Source organism: Octopus sinensis, linkage group LG24 (genome assembly GCF_006345805.1).
Source record: "Octopus sinensis linkage group LG24, ASM634580v1, whole genome shotgun sequence".
NCBI classification, from domain to species: Eukaryota; Metazoa; Mollusca; class Cephalopoda; order Octopoda; family Octopodidae; genus Octopus; species Octopus sinensis.
In genome coordinates, this window is record NC_043020.1 from 30,591,159 (window position 1) to 30,611,272 (window position 20,114).

The 20,114-nt window shown below is 39.7% G+C and overlaps 1 protein-coding gene across 1 annotated transcript; it reads right to left on the reverse strand.

The window, feature by feature from the left end:
* Positions 1-1,000: 1,000 nt before the first annotated feature.
* LOC115224022 (peroxisomal membrane protein 4) lies at positions 1,001-16,150 on the reverse strand. The gene is made up of 4 exons (XM_029794814.2): positions 15,999-16,150; positions 7,275-7,337; positions 3,634-3,832; positions 1,001-2,458 (listed from the first exon to the last, which is right to left on the reverse strand). Exons 1-4 carry the CDS (start codon positions 16,091-16,093, stop codon positions 2,201-2,203), a joined length of 615 nt encoding a protein of 204 aa, XP_029650674.1. The 5' UTR covers positions 16,094-16,150; the 3' UTR covers positions 1,001-2,200.
* Positions 16,151-20,114: the final 3,964 nt, after the last annotated feature.

A 20,114-nucleotide genomic window follows, 5' to 3' on the forward strand; every position in this document is an offset into this window, starting at 1 on the left:
GTACCCTTAACATAGTCCTCAGGGAGATTCAGTGTGACACAGAATGAGACAAGGCTGCCCCTTTGAATTACAGGGGCCACTCAATTTTGCCAGCTGAGTAGACTGGAGCAATAACGTGAAATAAAGCGGCTTGCTCAAGGACACAATCTGCTGCTGGGAATTGAACTCGTGACCTTACAAACAAGAGCCGAATACCCTAACCACTGAGCCACATGGCTTCAGGGAATTTCATGAAGCAACCATGTTGATTCACATTAGAGACACCAGATCTGTGGATTAAACATTTCTTTTCATCACAGACTCATCCAGGCTCTCATCACAGACTCAATCACTTCAAAGACTCTCTCAGATCCTTGCTCAATGGCATCAGATCCCAGGTTTTATTTACAACATTGCTAGACACACAGACACACAAACCAAATAAAAAAAGGAATGCAGTTTATCAGACAACAGGAAGCCCAAGCTGACAAAGGAGCATTTGACGTTCTAGAAATAGCAGCCAAGTCTCCCTCAAATACTCTTAAAAACAAAGAAAGATTTATTGGATGATGTTGATTTCACTGAATTTGTTGGAGAAGAGAGAGACTGAATGGTCATGACTGGAATGGCTTTGATAACAGGAACCTTCTAGATCAAAGCTGACTAAACCACAATGAGCTGATCCACAGCCACACACATCTCCCTGATCCAACTGATTCTACAATATAAGACCTGAATCCCTTTTTGTTAAAATCTCAACATCTGGAGAGGAATGAGAGTGGGGTTTCAAAAGAAGGCTGCAGTAGTGTTTAACCCAGGTCAACCCTATCTGAGTAGATCTATGATCAAAGGCGTTCCATCCATGACCATGCTGTCTTTTTACATTGGGTTGTCAGATAAATTCGTTAGTTCTTTCGTTTCCCTTTCCATTTATTTTAAATCCTTTCCAATTTTATTTGAACATTTTTATTGGAGTGTTTTAAGGCTGTTTTGTTTTTTGTTTCTTTGTATTTTGTTTTTCGTAACTCAATTCTTCCTTCACAACTTTTGTACATCATTGTTGAAGTCTGAATAATTTTTACCTTTTTTCAGACAAATGATGGTGGAATACCAAGTAGAAAAAAACAAAAACAAAAAAACGAATGAATGAATTTATTTGACAACCCAAATATGCCAAACACTACAGAATCTAATATGCCATTCTTTTCATTTTTTTTCTTTGAAGAAGGCAGTGTGTGAGCATAAGATTTGACTGCTATTTCTAGTAAGTCAAATAGTGACCACATTGAGGCTCTCGTGCCAAACTCCCTTGATTGAAATGTTTTATAATTTGTTCTGTTAATGAGAGAGGAAAAGCAAATTAGCAGTCATCAAATTAATCGATATTGCAGAAGGAAGAGAGAGAATGTCATAGCAACAAGGATTCAGAAATAAACTTTATGATAACAACAACCGTGATGGAAGAGTAACCATGGCAACAGAGACTACAATGTAGCACTGTCATAAGTAGTAATAGTAACAGCAAATGAAGAAGTTGTCATAGAAACAGTGACAGTTTGTCACCCTAGCAACAATGATGGTGAGGTAATCGTGACAACCTGTAGTCATGACAACAGCACTGATGGGATTGCTGTGACAACAGACAGAATGACAGCAAAAGTGATAAGTCACCATTAATGATGTTAGTGTTGGCATTACAACAGAAGTGATGGCAGTTGTTATAGTAACAGAGGTAGTAACGTGGCCATGACAACAGAGAGAGAGATGATCATGATGATGGTGTTGTTGTTGTTATTGAAAAAGTGTTATTATACACAAGAGCAGAGATGATGGAATGGAGAGAGAGAGAGAGAGATGAAACTGTTGCTAGGGTTACCGTATTTTCTGGCAAACAAGTCAGTGCCGTACATTTTGTGTAGGAATGAAGTGGAACCATTCAATCGTCTTCACAATCTTTCCAAATCCTGCTGCAAAGATTTTACATGGAATTTTTGGTCCCCCAAAGTCATCTCAAATGTATAAATTGACGACCTGCCTTTTTCCTGGTTGTAAATTTTGGTCAGAAAACTCCGGCTTGTATGCCGGAAAATACAGCATCCATTGACAACGATATTGTCATAACAGCATCAATGAAAAAACAACTGAAGCAGAAATAAAAAAAAAAAAAAGAATTATGTGTAAGAGTTTTGAGAAACTCTCAGAATATTCTGGTGAGAATTCTTCAGTCAGGCAATTTGTTGTAAAGCAAGAAGTCTGTGAGATTGTGCCACTGGGTGCAGTCTTCATAAAGATAAGTCATTGAGGACTGCAGCGACGGCTGCAAGAAGTCACGCTCATATTCAAACAGCAACAAGGCAACGCCCCAAACAAGAGAGAAAAATAGGGGGAACGGTTTCTGAAAGGGCTGCGGGATGTATTGTTTCTTCACGGCAATCTGGGCGAGAGCATAGGTGATTCTTGACAGCAAGTATAGATTTATCTGGAAGAGAGAGAGAGAGAGAAAACTTGAAAGGTGAGAGACAGACAGGCAATATTTTATTAAAGGTGAACAAGTGATTAAATTCTCAAAATCATTGTCATCCTCATCATCATCATAATCACAATCATCACCACCATCATTTGTGCTTTGTACATATCTGAGTGTGTGTGTGTGTTGTTATGAGTGTGTGCATGTGGCTGTCTGTATTTTGAGTGTATGTGTGTGTGTGTGTGTGTGTGTGTGTGTGTGTGAGTGTGTTGTGTGTGTATGATTTCTGATGCAGTTGTTATTTACTGTTGTTTAGCCTCAGATCAGCTTTGTGATAAAAAATGACCTACAATCAAAAGTAGTTCCATCCATGGCCATCTCAGCTTTTATTCAGACATAGTGTATCTAGAACCACATTATCCATCCATCTTCTCTGCCCACAATTCTTGGAAGTGTTGTTGGGGGTAGAGCCATCCTTAAGCAGCTTCTCCATTGGCCCCTATCACAAGCATCCATCATTACCCTTTCCTGCAGGATCCCCAAGCATGACCAACTGAGTCTATGGATGTCATCCAGCCATCTTGTGCTTGCTTTACCCCCAGGTGTCCTGTTGGTTGGATCAGCTTGAAGAAGCCATCCTGCAACATTCTAACCAAATCACTCAGGTACCAGAGCTGTAACTTGTTAATGTGGAAAAGTAACAGCTGGTCCTAGAGCGGTGTTTCTCAACCCCTTTTTTACCTATGGATCCCTTTGGTTCCTATTTCACTCAGGTGGACCCTCACAACCATTCCATGTTTTAAAAAAAAATCCTATTATATTTGATTAGGAATTGTATAAAAGATTGTCAAAATATTCTGTGTCTTGTGGAATTATAAACAATTTATTGCAGGTAAATTTTAACAACAAAATCTTATATGGACCCCCACCTGCAAGGGTCACAGGGACACCGGTTGAGAACCACTGGTCTAGAAAGACTCCCCGTTCTCAGAGCTGTGCATTCATCCTATCAAGTAGCGTTATTCCAGAGATTCTTCAGAGGAACCCCTATTTTCGCTCCTGGTATCCGCACTCGTACTCTTTTGGCAATTACCCAACATTCATGTCTCAACCACTCTACAGAGTGTACTCGGTGCTTTTCACAGGCCACCAACGAAATATACAAAAAGTACAGAGAACCACCTTACCTGTTCGTTGACCTTGTTGTACCTGCCAAACACACAATACCCTGCTATGACACTGGCGCAAAAAATATGCGAAGGTTTCTTTTTTTTGCCAAACCATTCAAAGATTTGCAGAATGACTTTGTGGATGACATTGAAGAGGGCTAAGCTCTTTGCATGGGTGTACGTTGCTTCCAGGATTCCACGGAACTTCTCAGTAAGTCTGTACAAAAGAAGAAACACACAAGTAACAAAAGGAGCAACATCATTTCAACGTCCCCTTTTCCATACTTGCAAAAAAAAAAGGAAGAGTTTCAGCATTCTTCACATTTACCAAATTCACAATTCTAACTGAAAGCCAGTTTCTGAATCAACTGATGAAAACCTGAAATCCCCCAAATCAAACCAATCCCCCCACGCCAACCCTCAAAACAACACCCACACAAATCAAGTTTCTGTCTGTCTGTCTGTCCCTGAGTGAAGATGCTGAAAAACAAGACGAATGAAAATAAAAAAACCAGACACTTCATCAAATCTCAAACTGCCGCATGAGGGAGACATTATTGCACAGAACGGGGATGGCACTTGTCCTAGTTTTGCAACAACTTTTTAAAAAAAACAAAAACAGTGAAATCAAAGCCTTTCCCAGAATGAAGCCCCAGATGTTGCTCATGTTTTGACAATGGCGTTTTATTTGGGGTTTTTTTCAAAATTTTTATTTTTGCTTCTATTTTTATTTTCTCTCCCCCCCCCCTTACCCAAAAATGAAAACTCAAACATTTCCAATGCTAAGAAACTAAATGACTATTTACATCTTTGCTCTGTTTGGAATGACTAACATGAATCGGGATTTTGGAAGATTGGAGCAGAAAATTTCAACTTGGGTTTTTTTTGTGTTTTTCACATTTTTGAAGTGCGGTGGGGGGGGGGGTTAACATGTTACACTTTTGACAGTAAACTTTAACAAAAACATTGGAACAAAACAAAAGCAAAAAAGAAATAAAATTTTACATTGTCTTCTGTAACAATTGAGAAAAGTAGAGGCTGTCACAATTAACACTACAATAAAAGAACCGAAAATTCACAGAGAAACAGCAGGCAAACCTCCCTCAAATTACACTCACAGGGAAGTGCAAGTGTATATTGGATAATGTAGTCCTAGATACACAACTCCTAACATTTGAAGAGGGTCATCATGGCTGAGACACCTTGAATCATAGGAATATTTGATTGACCACAGCTGCCCTGGGATTAAACAATAACAGCACCTTAATCATTAGTTATCAATCATCAGTCATCAATATTTGTATCCCAAGTCTTCCGTCCTTTTGGGGGGAGTCATTTAAATAAAAACTGGTTGAACACGGGAGGGGGGGGGCAAGGTATTTGATTTACCCCCAACTCCCTTGAACTTGCTGGCCTTGTGCCAATATTTGAAATCAATATTTGTATCTAAAATTCTGTTTGTTTATTCTGGAGTTACAGAATGGCATGGTGGTGTGGTTAAGACATCCACTTTCTAACCATATGGTTCTGGGTTCAATCCCTCTGTATGGCACCTTGGGTAAGTATCTTTTTACTGAAGCCCTGGGCCAACCAATCTGAGTGAATTTGACAGATGAAAACTGAACTAAGTCATCATCATCTTATACATTATATTTCATTATATTTAACAGCGTAAGTGGTTTTATGCTAGAAAGTGTAGAAGTGTAGAAGTGGAAAATAAGAAATAGAAGAAAAGGAATTGAGCCCTTCATCATGGAAAACAGTTACTTAAAAATTGACTTTCTTCTTTCTGTGAGAAATTGCACTTTCAGTTTCATTATTTTCAATATATATATATATGTCATCAACATCGTTTAATGTCTGTCTTCCATGCTAGCATGGGTGGGATGGTAAGACAGAAGCCAGCCAGGCCAAAGCCTGCACCAGACTTCTGTGACTGTTTTGGCAGGATTTTTACAGCTGGATGCCCTTCCTAACACCAACCACACAGCAGAGCAGACTTGGTGCATTTTATGTGGCACAAGCACAGGTGAGGTTAGTTTTGGCAAGGTTTTTACAGCTGGATGCCCTTCCGAATGCCAACCACTTTACACAGTGGACTGGGTGCTTTTTATGGGGTCACCAAGTACTTGCAAGACATAAAAAAAAAAATTTTAAGAGGAGAGGAGGCACTGGAAGAGGTGATGATGAAAAGGTCATAGTGAGACAGATACAGGTGCCTTGCTGTAGAGGAAGTACAAGGTTACCTGGCCAGAGAGAGAGAAAGATCAGGAATGAAGACAGAAACAGGTGTGCTACTGCAAAGAAAATACACGGTTGCCCAACCTGAGGGAATTGCAGGAGAAAGAGAGAGAGAGAGAGACCGCAGGATAGAGATGGTGGCAAAAATGCTGGGTATACTCACAAGGAACAGGGATCAGAGTATAAATGGGATGATGAGTAAAGGAAGAGAGAGATGTAGATGGTGGCAAGTGCCAGGGCATAGCCTTGAGGTTCAAATGCCAAAACTTAAGTGGCAGGATATTGCGAAGGGAGTGTGATTAAAGAGTGTGAGTAAGTGGTGAAAGACCTGGGTATATATAGAGTTAGAGGGGCTACTGGATAGCAATGATACAGAGGAACAGGGGTGTGGGGACACGATTGGGGGTGAGAGCTAGGCATAGTGTATGAAGGAGGAAATGCGAGAAAGAGAGAAGGGATGTAGATTGGTTTGTTGGGGTGGGGTGAGGGGAAAGTTTTCTTGTTAGATGTGAGTGGAACACCCAGGTCGGGGGGGGGGCCTGCAGATAGCAATAACAGAGTGAGATAGGGCATGTGGGTAGAATGCACAGGTCATGGCTAAGTGGAGAACAATGATACAGTGGCACGGGGCTAAGAGGACAGGATTGGGGAGTGAGAGGTAATTATAGTACATGAAGCAGAAATGTGAGGGAGAGAAGAGATGTAGAGACATAGTTCGGTTTGTTGTGGTGGGGTGTGTGAGAAGTTTTCTTGTGGAGTGTGGGTGGGACATACACCACTTCTAGAACTCAGTTTCGATGATGTGGGTGGGTCTTCTCAAGAACTTCACATCACCAGACATCTCAGTCCATTGTCATTTCCTCCTGACATCATATACATGTGTGTGTGTGGGTGTGTGGGTGTGGGTGTGTGGGTGTGGGTGTGTGTGTGTGGGTGTGTGTGTGTGGGTGTGTGTGTGTGGGTGGGTGTGTGTATCCTTTATCTTTTACTTACTTCATTCATTTTAAATTCATAAAAGGTGTTTTTTTTAAAATTTTTGATATATATATATTATATTTTGTGAAATTTGATTTAGTATTTCTAAATTGAATTTTTCCCTGTAAGTTACTCACAAGACATTAGTTGGCCCTTGGCTAGAATAGAAGACACATTCTCAAGGTGCCACACAATGGGACGGAACCTAAAACTACAATAACCTTCTTAACAAGACAGCTATGTCCACTTATAATCTGTGTACAAGTGAGGCTTCACCTGAAGGTTTGAATTAATACTTTAATCGAGGTTGTCTCAGGTATGTCAATATTGGAATGGTTAGTGAAGGTGGGCTAAGGTGAGTTTGTGTTAATGTTAATTACAAGCAATAACAGGTGGGTTAGTGCTGGTTAAGGTTCGAAAATATAGAATGAATCCAAACTTACGTGCCAGACTTGAAGAGAAATGTCATTACCAGACTGTGAGGGAAGCGAACCTTGCAACCATATCTGAAACAGAAATAATAATAATAATATTAATAACAACAACAACAACAACACGAATTGCTAACAAGGGGACAAGTCATGAAATTAGGTGGGGTAGGACTGGTCAGTCAACTAGAGTAACCGTTTGTGAGTGAATTTGGTAGAAGGAAATCATTCTGAAACCTGTGGGGTGGATACGTTGCGTGTGTGTGTGTGTGTGTGTGTGTGTGTGTGTGTGTGTGTGTGTGTGTGTGTGTGTGTGTGTGTGTGTGTTCTTTTTACATTTCTTTTATTTAATTATTTTTTCTCGTTTCAGCCACTGAATTGCTGCCTGGGGTATGAAGGGTGTGGTCGCACAAATGCACCCCAGTATTTATTAAGTGTAATACTTATTTTTTCGATTTCTTTTGGCGAACTGCGAAGTTATGTGGACGAAAACAATCAACACACCAAGCGATGGTGGGAGACAAACACACAACAAGTTTTTGAACGATATCCGTCGGTCAAGGAGAAACATTTTCCACAGTGGGAAGGCCTTGAAGCGTCGAACACCACAGAATTCTTCGAACATGATGCAAAGCAACAACATTATAGGGACCACTTCTTATGATGTCTGGTAACAGGATGTGACAATGTTCATGCCTTTCCCATTCCCATTAACAACGTAAAACCTTGATTCTAGAAATGGCATGGGAAGAGTTACGTCCCTTAAAACTATTCGACTTGGTGCGTCCGTGAATAATTGGTTGTTAGACTAGAAATAGCAACCAAATCTCCTACAAATTGCACTTCATTCATTTAAAAAGGATGTGAGATCGCCAAGATTGGAACACTTATGAACTAGGTCTGCTGGATTGCTGACAGCAGCACAGCATGCTTTCTAGGAACTTCAGAGACAACAAAATATGTCGACCAAAAAAAAAAGACTAATTGCACAAAACGTTTGTTTGATAAAGATGCAACATTGTCTACTTTACATATAAATAGTCCGACTCTGCACTTTCCTAACTCATCGTTGTACTGAGCAAATTTATGGTAGTGTAACTACAAAATTAATTCTGTGTGTGTGAAATATATATACGTACACAAACAGAGATAAGCAAAATGTTATCCAAGAGAAATAACTCAGCATGGCCAAAAGCATACATTTAAGTTGTAGATTCTTGGTTTATTAAAATTAACTCCACATCTTAAGTGGCTGTGTGGTAAGAAGCTTGCTTCCCAACCACATGGTTCCAGGTTCAGTCCCACTGTGTGATACCTTGGGCAAGTGTCTTTTGCTATAGCCTCGGGCCGATTTTAGGTAAAATTATACTAATGTGTCCTAATTTAATTAAATTCTATGTCTTTGTGCAGCTGGAGATTGCTCTGCATTTTAAATTGATGTAATGATTCCATTGTTCAATTAAATGGAGTTGCATGAAATGATCGTACTGCATTACCTCTGGATATCCTTGTTGCTTATTTTGATTTTAATCACCTTAGTTTGAAATTGTATGGATAATACCGCACTAAATTCTGGTGTCTCAACATAAGTACCATATTCATCTGAATCTAAATTTTTACTATGTATGTATGTGTGTGTGTGTGTGTGTTTGTATGTATGTATGTGTGTATATCAGGTTGGAAAAAAGTTATGTCCAGTTTAAAGTCTGTATTCATAAATAAAAAAACTTGTGTTTATAGAAATATTTAATCATTAATATAAAATCCATTCCTTCATAGAACCTCATTCTGTCTGTCAACAAGACCATCCAAATGATTCTGTGATCCCCTAAAACAAGTGATAATCAGAAGGTGCAAGGTCAGGAGAATATGGAAGATGAAGCAATTTCTGCCAACAGAGTTCTTTCTAAGAGATCTTTAGTCAATTGTGCAGTGTGTGGGTGGGCATTATTGCAATGCAGACTGACTCCCTTTCTGGTGACTAAGGATGGGTGACTTTTGTCCAAAGATGCTTTCAAATGACAAAGTTGATGGCAATAGAGATTGGCAGTGATTGCTTGGTTATTGCCTAACGATTCGTAATGGATAATTCCTGGAATATCCCACCTTTCATTCAACATGATCTTCTTTGGATAAAGTCGTCCTCTTGCTTACTGAGGAGGTCTGCATCCTTGACTGATCCATTGATAACAGCATTCCACTCCTCATCACCAATTACAAGCCCATCCAAAAATGGCATCTGACCGTTGTTATGTAAGCAATGACTCACAACAAGCAACACAGTGCTGCTGATTCCATGGAGAAAGGTCGTGTGGGACCCATTTTCCAACTACTGAAACCTTTCCAATTCTTTTCAGTTCACGTACGGTAGTCGTATGGCTTACTTAAAATTTCCTAGCCCTGGTGGCAGGATTCTTGGGAGTCGAGAGCTTTTGGACGACCCTTCTTTGGCTCGTCATCTAAGCTGAAGTTTCCACTTCAAAAATGGAAAAACCACCTCCTAGCAACTCCTTTCTTTTGCTACATTATCTCCTCAAGACCTCTGAATGGATGTTGTTGTTGCTCTGACATTGACCCCTTTATGAAACTTGTAGAGTAAAGCAAGTCTGATGCGTTCTTTGGTTGGAATGAACACTGGGGGTTAATATTGAAGGAGATTCTGAACAACATTCTTTTAATCTGAAAGAAGAAAATATAAATCACTCATTGTTTCATTCTATGATTGATAACAAAAGCAATGAATGTTGCCTATAAGTTCCTCTTGAAAATCCAACGAAACTTTCGTTCCAATCTGATGTGTGTGTGTGTGTGTGTGTGTGTGTACAGAGAGGGGGAAATTAGAGAGAGAGAGAGATGTTGGCTGTGGGGTTAAGAAGACTGCTTTGCAGTTCAGTTTCCCTGTGTGACTTCTTGGGCATGTGTCTTATTACTATGGCCCCAGGATGACTGGAACTTTACATGCAAATTCAGATGGTAAATGTAAGAAGCATATTATTATCTGATTTTTACCATGAATTTTACATCTTATACATGCCTTACATTCAAGCAGGAATGGAGTAAATAGAAATTCCATTCCATGGATGATACGGAGGCACAGTGGGATCAAGAGTGGCAGAGATGAAGGACCTGGCATAGCATAGGAATAGCCCCTTGTGGGCAATAAAGAAATAAGAAGCATAGGAATAGCCCCTTGTGGGCAATAAAGAAATAAGAAGCATAAGAATAGCTAGCAGTAAGAATACCCGTAAAATGATGAGGAAAACTGACGAGAGAAACTAATGGGAAGAAATGCTGAAAAGGGATCTTAGGGATGTGGAACGTCAAGAAGGAAATGACAAAGAAACAATGCAAATGTTGTGATATACCTGTTTGTTTTACATGTGTCCAACCCCTGCATGCATCTCGCTATCTATCTGGTTGGGTGACTTGCCTAGCCCAATGCAGCTCTTCCATGCCAGATGTCCCAACCTTCCATTGCAATCTTCATATCTTTAACTTCGTCTCCCAAGTCCTCCCCAACTTGATCAACAGATGATCTTTCTCATCAACAGATATGTGTCGACCAGGAGGAATAAATTTCTCTGCTGACGAAGAGCAGAAGTCAAACATTTCAACTTCCAAATAAAGGGGATCTTTTTTTTCGTTTTCAATATCAGGAAAGGATATGGTGGTGTTTAGAGTGTTGCACTCACGATCGCAAGATCATGGTTTCGATTCCCAGACCAGGCAGTATATTGTGTTGGAGAGCAAAACACTTCATTTTAGTCCCGTCCACTCATCTGTGAATAATCAACCCTTTGATGGTTCCAGTCAAGGGTCACATTGTGATCTTGATCATTTATACACCGTGGAAACTGGGTAACTGATCCAATGAATTCAAGAACTAGAGATGATGATGATGATGATGATGACTACAACAATGATGAAAAATGGTGGGAGGAAGGGGGAGAAATTCTTTTCAAGCTGGGAATGTTTGACTCTCTCCCCAAATATTTGCAACAAGAGTGAATTCCACTGAAGATACTCAAGGATCAGGTGATGGTCTGAAGGCAGGGGACAGAATAAATCTGCCATTGAAGAACTTGGAATGCAAAGAGCTGCCAGAATCAAAACACTTCATCCAATGCTGCTTTAACAAAAGCATCAATGGCTCCGACCTGGGCTCTCACTTTTTATTTTATTGACCCCCAAAAATGCTGAAAGACAAAGTTAACTTCAGTGATGTTTGAGCTCAAAATGCAGCAAGGTAAAACAAACACCACACAAGGCATTTCGTTCCACAGCTTTGCTAATTCTCTCTCCTAAGGCAGGGCCGTTTTAACATACTTCTAGGCTCCTGGTAAAATCAATACACAGAGACCCTCTACATAGAAAACAACATGAACAGATTAGCATTGGGCCCCTACACTCATGGACGGGGCCCCTGGGTTACTGTATGCCTGTCTTAAGACAGCATTGCCCATAGGAAAGAAGTTCGACTTGCTTTCTCTTTCTTCCCAGTAAAACAATTGACACCATTTCATGAAGCTTTTGTCATTACTATTTGCTGATTTGGAACAACAAAGGAGCCCCTTGATTTGATTGCTTTATTGCAACGTGATGTCTGATGTTGGGTGGGGGACTGTTTAAGCAAAGTACACAAAACCATTTATAATTATGAAAGCCATATCTTGTTGAAGTAGGTTACTTATAACATGTGACCTCCTTCTAGCTGTCTCTCGTGAAAAGGAAAGATTTCCATGAAAATCTGATTTGTTATTTACAATACATTTATTTCTGTATCTTAATGCCACATCACATTCCTGGCATTCATAAAGGGAAATGCTACCAATCCACATGTATTTCAGAAACCCATCTATGGGGAGAGGCTCGAAGTGGTCGTTTAATATACAAGAAATAATGGCCAAATCTCCCTCAAATTACACTCCACTATATTTAAAAAGAAAGGACACATTGGATAACACAGTATGTCACCAAAGAAAGATGAGACGATGGCATTTGGAAAGTCTTTGGTCAGGGCTAACCCAGAGTAAACAGCAAGAAAAAAGGACTACTTTGAGTCAATGAGAAAGTCTTTTTATGTATGTTCAACACCGCTAGAAATAATAGCCTAATCTCTCTCAAACCATGTGTTACCAATCTTAAAAAGAAAATATATACCTAGGAGAATATATTAGATAATGTATTCCTGGATATAAGACTGGGAAGAAAAAAAGACATGGGTGGGGGTCATGGTTGAACTGCCTTCACTCATAATCCTACTTGATCATATAGAAGCTAAAATTGAACACAGCAACCTCCAGGTACAATACTATGATGCCAAAATCAACAATGGGATCATCTGTGCAACTGATGGTCAACTTGCTGGAAACAGATGGAATGGCCATAGCTGGAACACCTTTGACCATGAGTCAGGGATTACAGTGGACCAAACAATAAAAACAATATACTACTATGTAGTACACCAATATATTCAAGTATAATAGGGCAAGAAAGCATAATGTCTCACAATATAGAGCAGTGGTCTTCAAACAATATTTCCGTACGTGACACCTGTATGTGCCAAGGATTTTTATAAATGACATTAGTGAAAGTGACCCCTGATGGGCCCCTGCACCTTTTTCCTCTTTCTGGTCCTTTTACTGTTCATTTTTCCATCATTTTGTCTTTTATTGTGCACTGCTTACTGTGCCTTAAAGAGTGAACCCTTTTCCAACAAATTGCAGAGCACCTGAGAAGTGCACTCAATAAACTCATTATTATTAGAATTTGTTGTTCCTGTAGAGTCGGAAATCATCTAATATATAAAAAAAAACCATAATTTCTTCAAGTATTCTAGTATTCAATTCTATTATCAGTTTCAGCCAAGGAGCGTGGCCATGCTGAGGCACTGCCATTAAAAAGATATACTCACAGCATTACAAATTATGATTCTATAAAAAATATAACATTTTCAGATTTATGATTTATACATCTGAGAAAAAAGTAGGGAATATCTCCCCCTCCCCATCACGAACCCTAATTTATGATGCTTAAAATATACACAAAGAAGTTACAGTTTTTGGCACAATAATTTCCAACTCTATTGAACAAGAAAGCCCATAATTTTGAGTATAATTAACAAAAATAACATGAACATTTGTGAATATATTTATGGATGGATATATATGTAGGAGTGTGTGTCTGTGTGTCACTGTGTTCTTGTCGGTCCCCTCACGCACAACCAGTGTCGGTCCTCATAATTTAGTGATAGAAATAAGTACCAGACTTTCAAATAAGTTCTGGGGTTAATTTCTCCAACTAAACCATTTAAGGCGGTGTCCATGGATGGCCACAGTCCAATGACTGAAACAAGTAAAAGATAAATGATGAAATTGCTTTCTATATTCACCTCCCCCCACCCCATCAAACATAATTTTAGAATTAAAAAAAAAAAGCTTTTTATACAAAGTGCACCAGGGACACCACAAAGTCAAAAAGACTGCTCGACAATTACAAGAGAATTTCCACCACCATCATCAGTTTTTGGACAGTTCTGAAGTTAGTTTGCCAATAAGGGGTATTTGGGGTGGAGCAATGAAAAGTTACTTTTTGTTATTGGGGTACCGCCTTGAAGACGTTTTGTTCAAATGTATCAACCCCAGTAATTATTTTTTTTTTTAAAGCTTGGTATTTATTCTATAAGTCTCTTTTGCTGAACAGCTAAGTTATGGGGACATAAACAAACCAGCACCAGTTGTCAAGCAGTGGTGGGGGACAAACACTGATACAAAGGCACACACACATAAATACATATACATATGTATATATATAGATATCCGTCTACCAAATCCACTCACAAGGCTTTGGTTGGCCCGAGGCTATAGTAGAAGAGGGCCATGCAGTGGGACTGAACCGGGAACCATGTGGTTGGAAAGCAAGCTTCTCACCACACAGTTATGCCTGCACTTATTGTTAATCACCCTCATATATGAAAGTGACTGAAATGAGATTCTTTCAAAGGATCTTTGGAGTCACATGACTCGACTCAAAGGTCAGGGAGTCTTTCCAGGTCAAATCACTATTTCTCCAAAATAAGAGGTACAACTCCGGTACAACAGACACGTGATTAGAATGTCACAGGAAAGAACCACAGGACAGATTCTTGAAGTGAAGCCAACTGGAAAGGGATTTAGGGGTACGAAATGATTGGATAACATCCATAGACTCAGTTGGTTGTGCTTGGGAATCCAGCTGGAAAGTGTAATGACAGTTGCTTCTGACAGAAGCGAATGATGGAGGAGGTGCTTGAGGGCCCTACCCCAACGACACTTCCAGGAATAGCGGGAAGAGAAGTTGGCTGGATGGATGGATGGATAACTCATGAAGCCCCCATCTGACTACTCATCCTACTAGAAATTATCATCAACCTCTTTAAAATCACAAAAAACAAAGCAATTCTAAAACACATCAAAAACATCTCCATATGACGGAGAAGCCGACCACAGCAGAACATATAAAAAACAAATGGAGGCCGCCAATAAACTGGTATCAATTGAGTTGACAATATCACAAAATATTGTTATATTTGTCTAAAATGAATTCATTAGTTTCTAGGATGTTAAATTCATTCCGAAGAGATCAGTTCATTCTTCGATAAAATTAAGATGGCACATGCGTGACTGCATAGCTCTGGGTTCCGTCCGACTGGGAGGCACTTTGGACAGGTGCCTTCTACTACATCCCCAGGCTGACCAAAGCCTTGTGGGTGGATTGGGTTGATGGAAACTGAAAGAAGCCCATCGTATGCGTGTGTGTCCCATACCGCTGCTTCACAAATGGTGTTGGTTTGTTTATGGCCATAAGAGATAGAATAAGTATCAGGCTTAAAAAATTAGACACTAGGGTCAACTCGTTCAAGAAAAAGACCCCTTCAAGGCGGTGTCCCAGCATGACTACCGTCCAATGATTGAAACAAGTAAACAAGATTAAAAGAAGAAAAAAAGATGAAGAATCGATTTGTTTTGCTGTCAATTCTTGATTTGAATCAAACTGTTTGATAGAAGACGACGCCTAACATTCGATTGCTATTTTATTTTATTGACATTTGTTGTAGAGCAGTATTAACAGCCCAGGCAAATCGATGCACTAAGCCAGGGATACGTAGATCAGAACGTGGTCCCTAGACTCATGACGCCCCTGGGAAACTACCCAATGTGCCGGTTAAACTAAAGCCTTTGACCCAAACAAAAGAAAAAGTGTAATAGGTGTAAAACAATTTGCTCTAAACGAATGTGGAAAACAAAAATGCGCGCTGGCGAAGGAGGATTGGGAAGATTCCGATGGTGAATGTTCCGAGTCGCCTCACCAGAGCCAGGAAACAAAAGAAAAATATAATAATAATGAAATGATTGTATACAGTGCTCAGGTGCCCCACAACAAAAGTGGCTGAACCCCATCGGAGGATGAACCCCAAGTTAACCTTGGGTGGATTTGGACGTAAAGGCCTTAACTAAATACCAGAAGGCATTTTGTTCGACGCTCCGCCGATTCTGTCAAAACCCCGCTTTATGTTGAATTATCGATCAAGCCAAGTCGATAGGTTTTTTTAAAAATATTATCGATCAATTAATTATCGATCGAACCAAATCGATGGAGTTTTTTAAAAAAATTTTGTGTATTTTTTCTGAAATAAAAAAAAACTTACGACAGACATATTTATAAAAAGTGACAAAATATTATGAAAAGCATCTCACGTACACAATTCCGTTCCTGAAGGCTTTGATTAGCGAAAGATAAGGTTTGTATTTCTCGTTGGAAAGAATCGCATTGATGAGGACAAGAGCCGAGGCCATGATGAGTGTCTGCTGCGGTGAAGAGGGAAAATGTTACACCGTCGTAATTGGGCCGCTTCGCTCGCACCTTTGTCGAGCCTCGGCCAATCACAGGAAGTATTTTGAGGGCCGGGACAGAATTGAAAACCTTTTGCTTTCTCGTGTTAATCATTATTATAATAATGAATGAATGATTGTTGATTCAACATGAATATTGGTACTACTTAAGAACAGTGGTCCCGGTGCGCGCACTCGCGTACTCGTGCATCCGCGCTAGCTAGTTGTGACTAGTCGATCCTACAACGACTACCTAGCAAAGTAAATAAAACACAAAGTAAGGATCGACTAGTCACGACTAGCTAGCGCGGATGCGCGAGTACGCGACTGCGCGCACCGGGAACACTCTTCTTAAGTAATACCATGAATAATATCGTTGCAAAAACAGTTGAGGCTTTCTTTTTACTTTACATTATAATCTTTAATTTTTGATAAAATTTTTTAAATGTTTGTTGAAATAAACCCATTTCAAGAGATTATCAAGCGGACCACAACATAAAAGTCTGCGGGATGCACGCGGCCCGCGGGCCTCAGGTTGGCGAGCCCTGTTCTATAATGTCAATCAGTCTGCTAGAAATAACAGCCAAATTTTCGCCGCTAAACAGCACCGTGCCGTTTTATATGAAAATATTGGTCAAACTCTTTAGTTTGACCAGAGTAAAAAAAAAATAGTGTAATAGGTGTAAAACATTTTGCTCTAAACAAATATGGAAAAAAAAATGCGCGCTCGCGAACGTGGGGTGGAGGAGAGGACTCGGAACATTCACAGCGGGAATGTTCCGAGTCGTCTCACCACAGCCAAAAAAAAAATTTTTTTAATAGTGTAATAGGTGTACAACAACATGTAGTAAACGAACAGGGGTTGAGGATGCGCGCTCACGAATGGAGCGGAGTGGGGTAGAGGACTCAGAAAATTCACATCGTCAGACCTTGACCTTTAAACTCCAGTGTTTAACCCAAGGAAAAAAAATTAAAAGTATCTGCTAGGCTAGCGGATAGGGATAGCATAGCATGGCCTCACTTTAAACTGATTGACTATAGAGGCTACAAATTAACTGATCTGCTCAGTCAATTTAAATAGGACCTACTGACAGGGACCCTGTTACTAGAAGTTGAATGCATCCTTACTAGCATACAAAATCTACAGGGACCAGATTAGGGAACTAGTTAAGTGGCAGTTGATGGCAGTTCTAGTTTGTCCTGAAGAAAAATGGAATCAGTAGCGATCAGCGAATGGTTATCAACAGAAAGAAATAGATTGGAGGGAGAAGTGGTTAGCAAAGTAGAAGTGATGGTTAGTAATGGCATCACAACAGACATTTTAGCAGCAGGAATGGCATTTGACCATTTCTTCAAGGGGAATCATGAAGGCTTTGTTGTCAGAGCTAAGGCCTGTGCACTCAAACATGAAGGAACTAAAACCATCCGATGGGCCTGGACAGTGGAGACATGACATGGCAACAAAACTACAATCAGTCTTCGAGGCACCAGGATGGGCACATGCTACTCAGTTCTGAGATGTGTGTGAGCTTCCAGAAGCACTTCACATGGACAAAGTTGGACAAAGGGTCAATAACAGCAGCATACTTTATTTTGTACCTGGACAGCCTGCCTCAGCACTCAGCGGCAGACACAAGGTTCTACAAAAGTCTGTGGAAATACGGAAGGCAATGAACTATTGGATGGTTTGCCCTATGAATTCTATGAGTTCGTATCAGATTTGTTTGGCAGCCTTGTGGCACACATATCTGTGTATTTCTGCATGTGTGTGTGTGTGTGCATGTGTTTACCTCCGGCCCCAAAAAAGAACTGTTGCCAAAACGGTGATTGGATGTTCAGCCATGTCAAATCATCAGCCTCTACACATCTGCATCTGATCGTCTCCGGGTTCCAAGCAAGAAAATATTTTCTCTCAACCTGGAGATATTTTCAAGGAAGATTACAAACAGACAACATCACTTGTATAACAATAATACGTAGTTTACACTTAGCTTGCAATGTCGAGAGGAAGTGACACAAAGGGTTGGTGCCTTCAATGGGAAGACTTCCAAGATTGATGGCCAGACACAAGAAGAGGAACCTACAAATCAGGAGTTGCAGTCCACGTTTATATTGAGTTCTTCTCAGACCAAAAACTGGTTCCAAATATGTGCAACAGGGCATCCTGTGCTAATGCTACCCAAAGACCAACAGACAGATTAACTTAGCTGTTCAGCAAAAGAGATTGACAACGCTTTAAAAAATAGGTATTCGGGTTGATTTGTTTGAATAAACCCTTCAAGGAAGTGCCCCAGCATGGCCACAGTCACGATTGAAACATGTAAAAGATAAATTAAGTGTGAATTCACATGCGACCTCTTCCCCTCACAGATAGGAGGCGCACTGGCTCGACGGTTAAACTGCTTGGCTACTGACCCTACAGCAATAAGTTTGAGTCTTTGTTTTTAGTTAGTGTTTTTTTTTTTTTTGGTGGCTTTCATCCTCATTTAACATCCATTTTCCATGCTGGCATGGGTTGGACAGTTTGACAGGAGCTAGCAAGCCAGATAGCTGCACCAGGCTTCACTGTCTGTTTTCGTATGGCTTTTACAGCTGGATGCCTTTCCAGATGCCGACCAACTTACAGAATGGACAGAATGCTTTTTATGTGGTACCAACACTGACTTGATTTTTACAGCTGTATGCTCTTCATAATGCCAACCACTTTACAGTGTGGACTGGATGCATTTTACATGGCACAAGCACTGGTGGGGTCAACAGGTAACTCGTATGACAAAGATCCTTTGTGAAGAGGGAGTTGGAGGAGGTGGCCTTGTGCCAGGTGATGAGAGGTTAGAGAAGGATATATCATCATCATCATCATTTAGCATCCATTTCCCATGCTGCCATGAGGTGGATATATATTTTTCACAACAAATATTTGGTTTGGAACCAGGAATTCATTGCATGATACCCTCCCTTATCTTTTATTAAACTTTTAATACTTTTGATATATATTTATAATAATATAAATTAATTAATTTTATGTATTGGCTTATGTTTTTCATTGTTTGATTTGCCTAATAGTGGTTTTATCTCTAATTTAATATAATATAATATAATATATTTTACTATAAAATTGGATTTAATCCTAAATCTGATTTTTCCCTGTAAGTTTGGATTTATTCCCTAATATTTTATTATATATATATATATATATATATATATATATATATATCATCATCATCATCGTTTAACGTCCGTTCTCCATTCTAGCAAGGGTTGGACGGTTCGACTGGGGTCTGTGAAGCCAGAAGGCTGCATCAGGCCCAGTCTGATCTGGCAGTGTTTCTACAGCTGGATGCCCTTCCTAACGCCAACCACTCCGTGAGTGTAGTGGGTGCTTTTTACGTGCCACCTGCACAGGTGCCAGGCGAGGCTGGCAACGGCCACGATCGGATTGGTGCATTTTACGTGCCACCAGCACGGAAGCCAGTCAAGGCAGCGCTGGCATTGGCCACGATTTGGATAGTGCTTTTTATGTGCCACCGGCACAGGGATCACAACTGCAGTTTCCATTGATTTTGATGTTGATATTTAAATATGTATGTATATATGTATGTATGTATGTATGTATGTATGTATGTATGTATGTATGTGTGTATGTATGTATGTATGTATGTAAGTATGTAAGTATGTATGTATGTATGTGTGTATGTATGTAAGTATGTATGTATGTATGTATGTATGTAAGTATGTATGTATGTATGTGTGTATGTATCTATGTATGTATGTATGTATGTATGTATGTATGTATGTATGTATGTATGTATGTATGTATGTATGTATGTATGTATGTGTGTATGTATGTATGTATGTATGTATGTAAGTATGTAAGTATGTATGTATGTATGTGTGTATGTATGTAAGTATGTATGTATGTATGTATGTATGTATGTAAGTATGTATGTATGTATGTGTGTATGTATGTATGTATGTATGTATG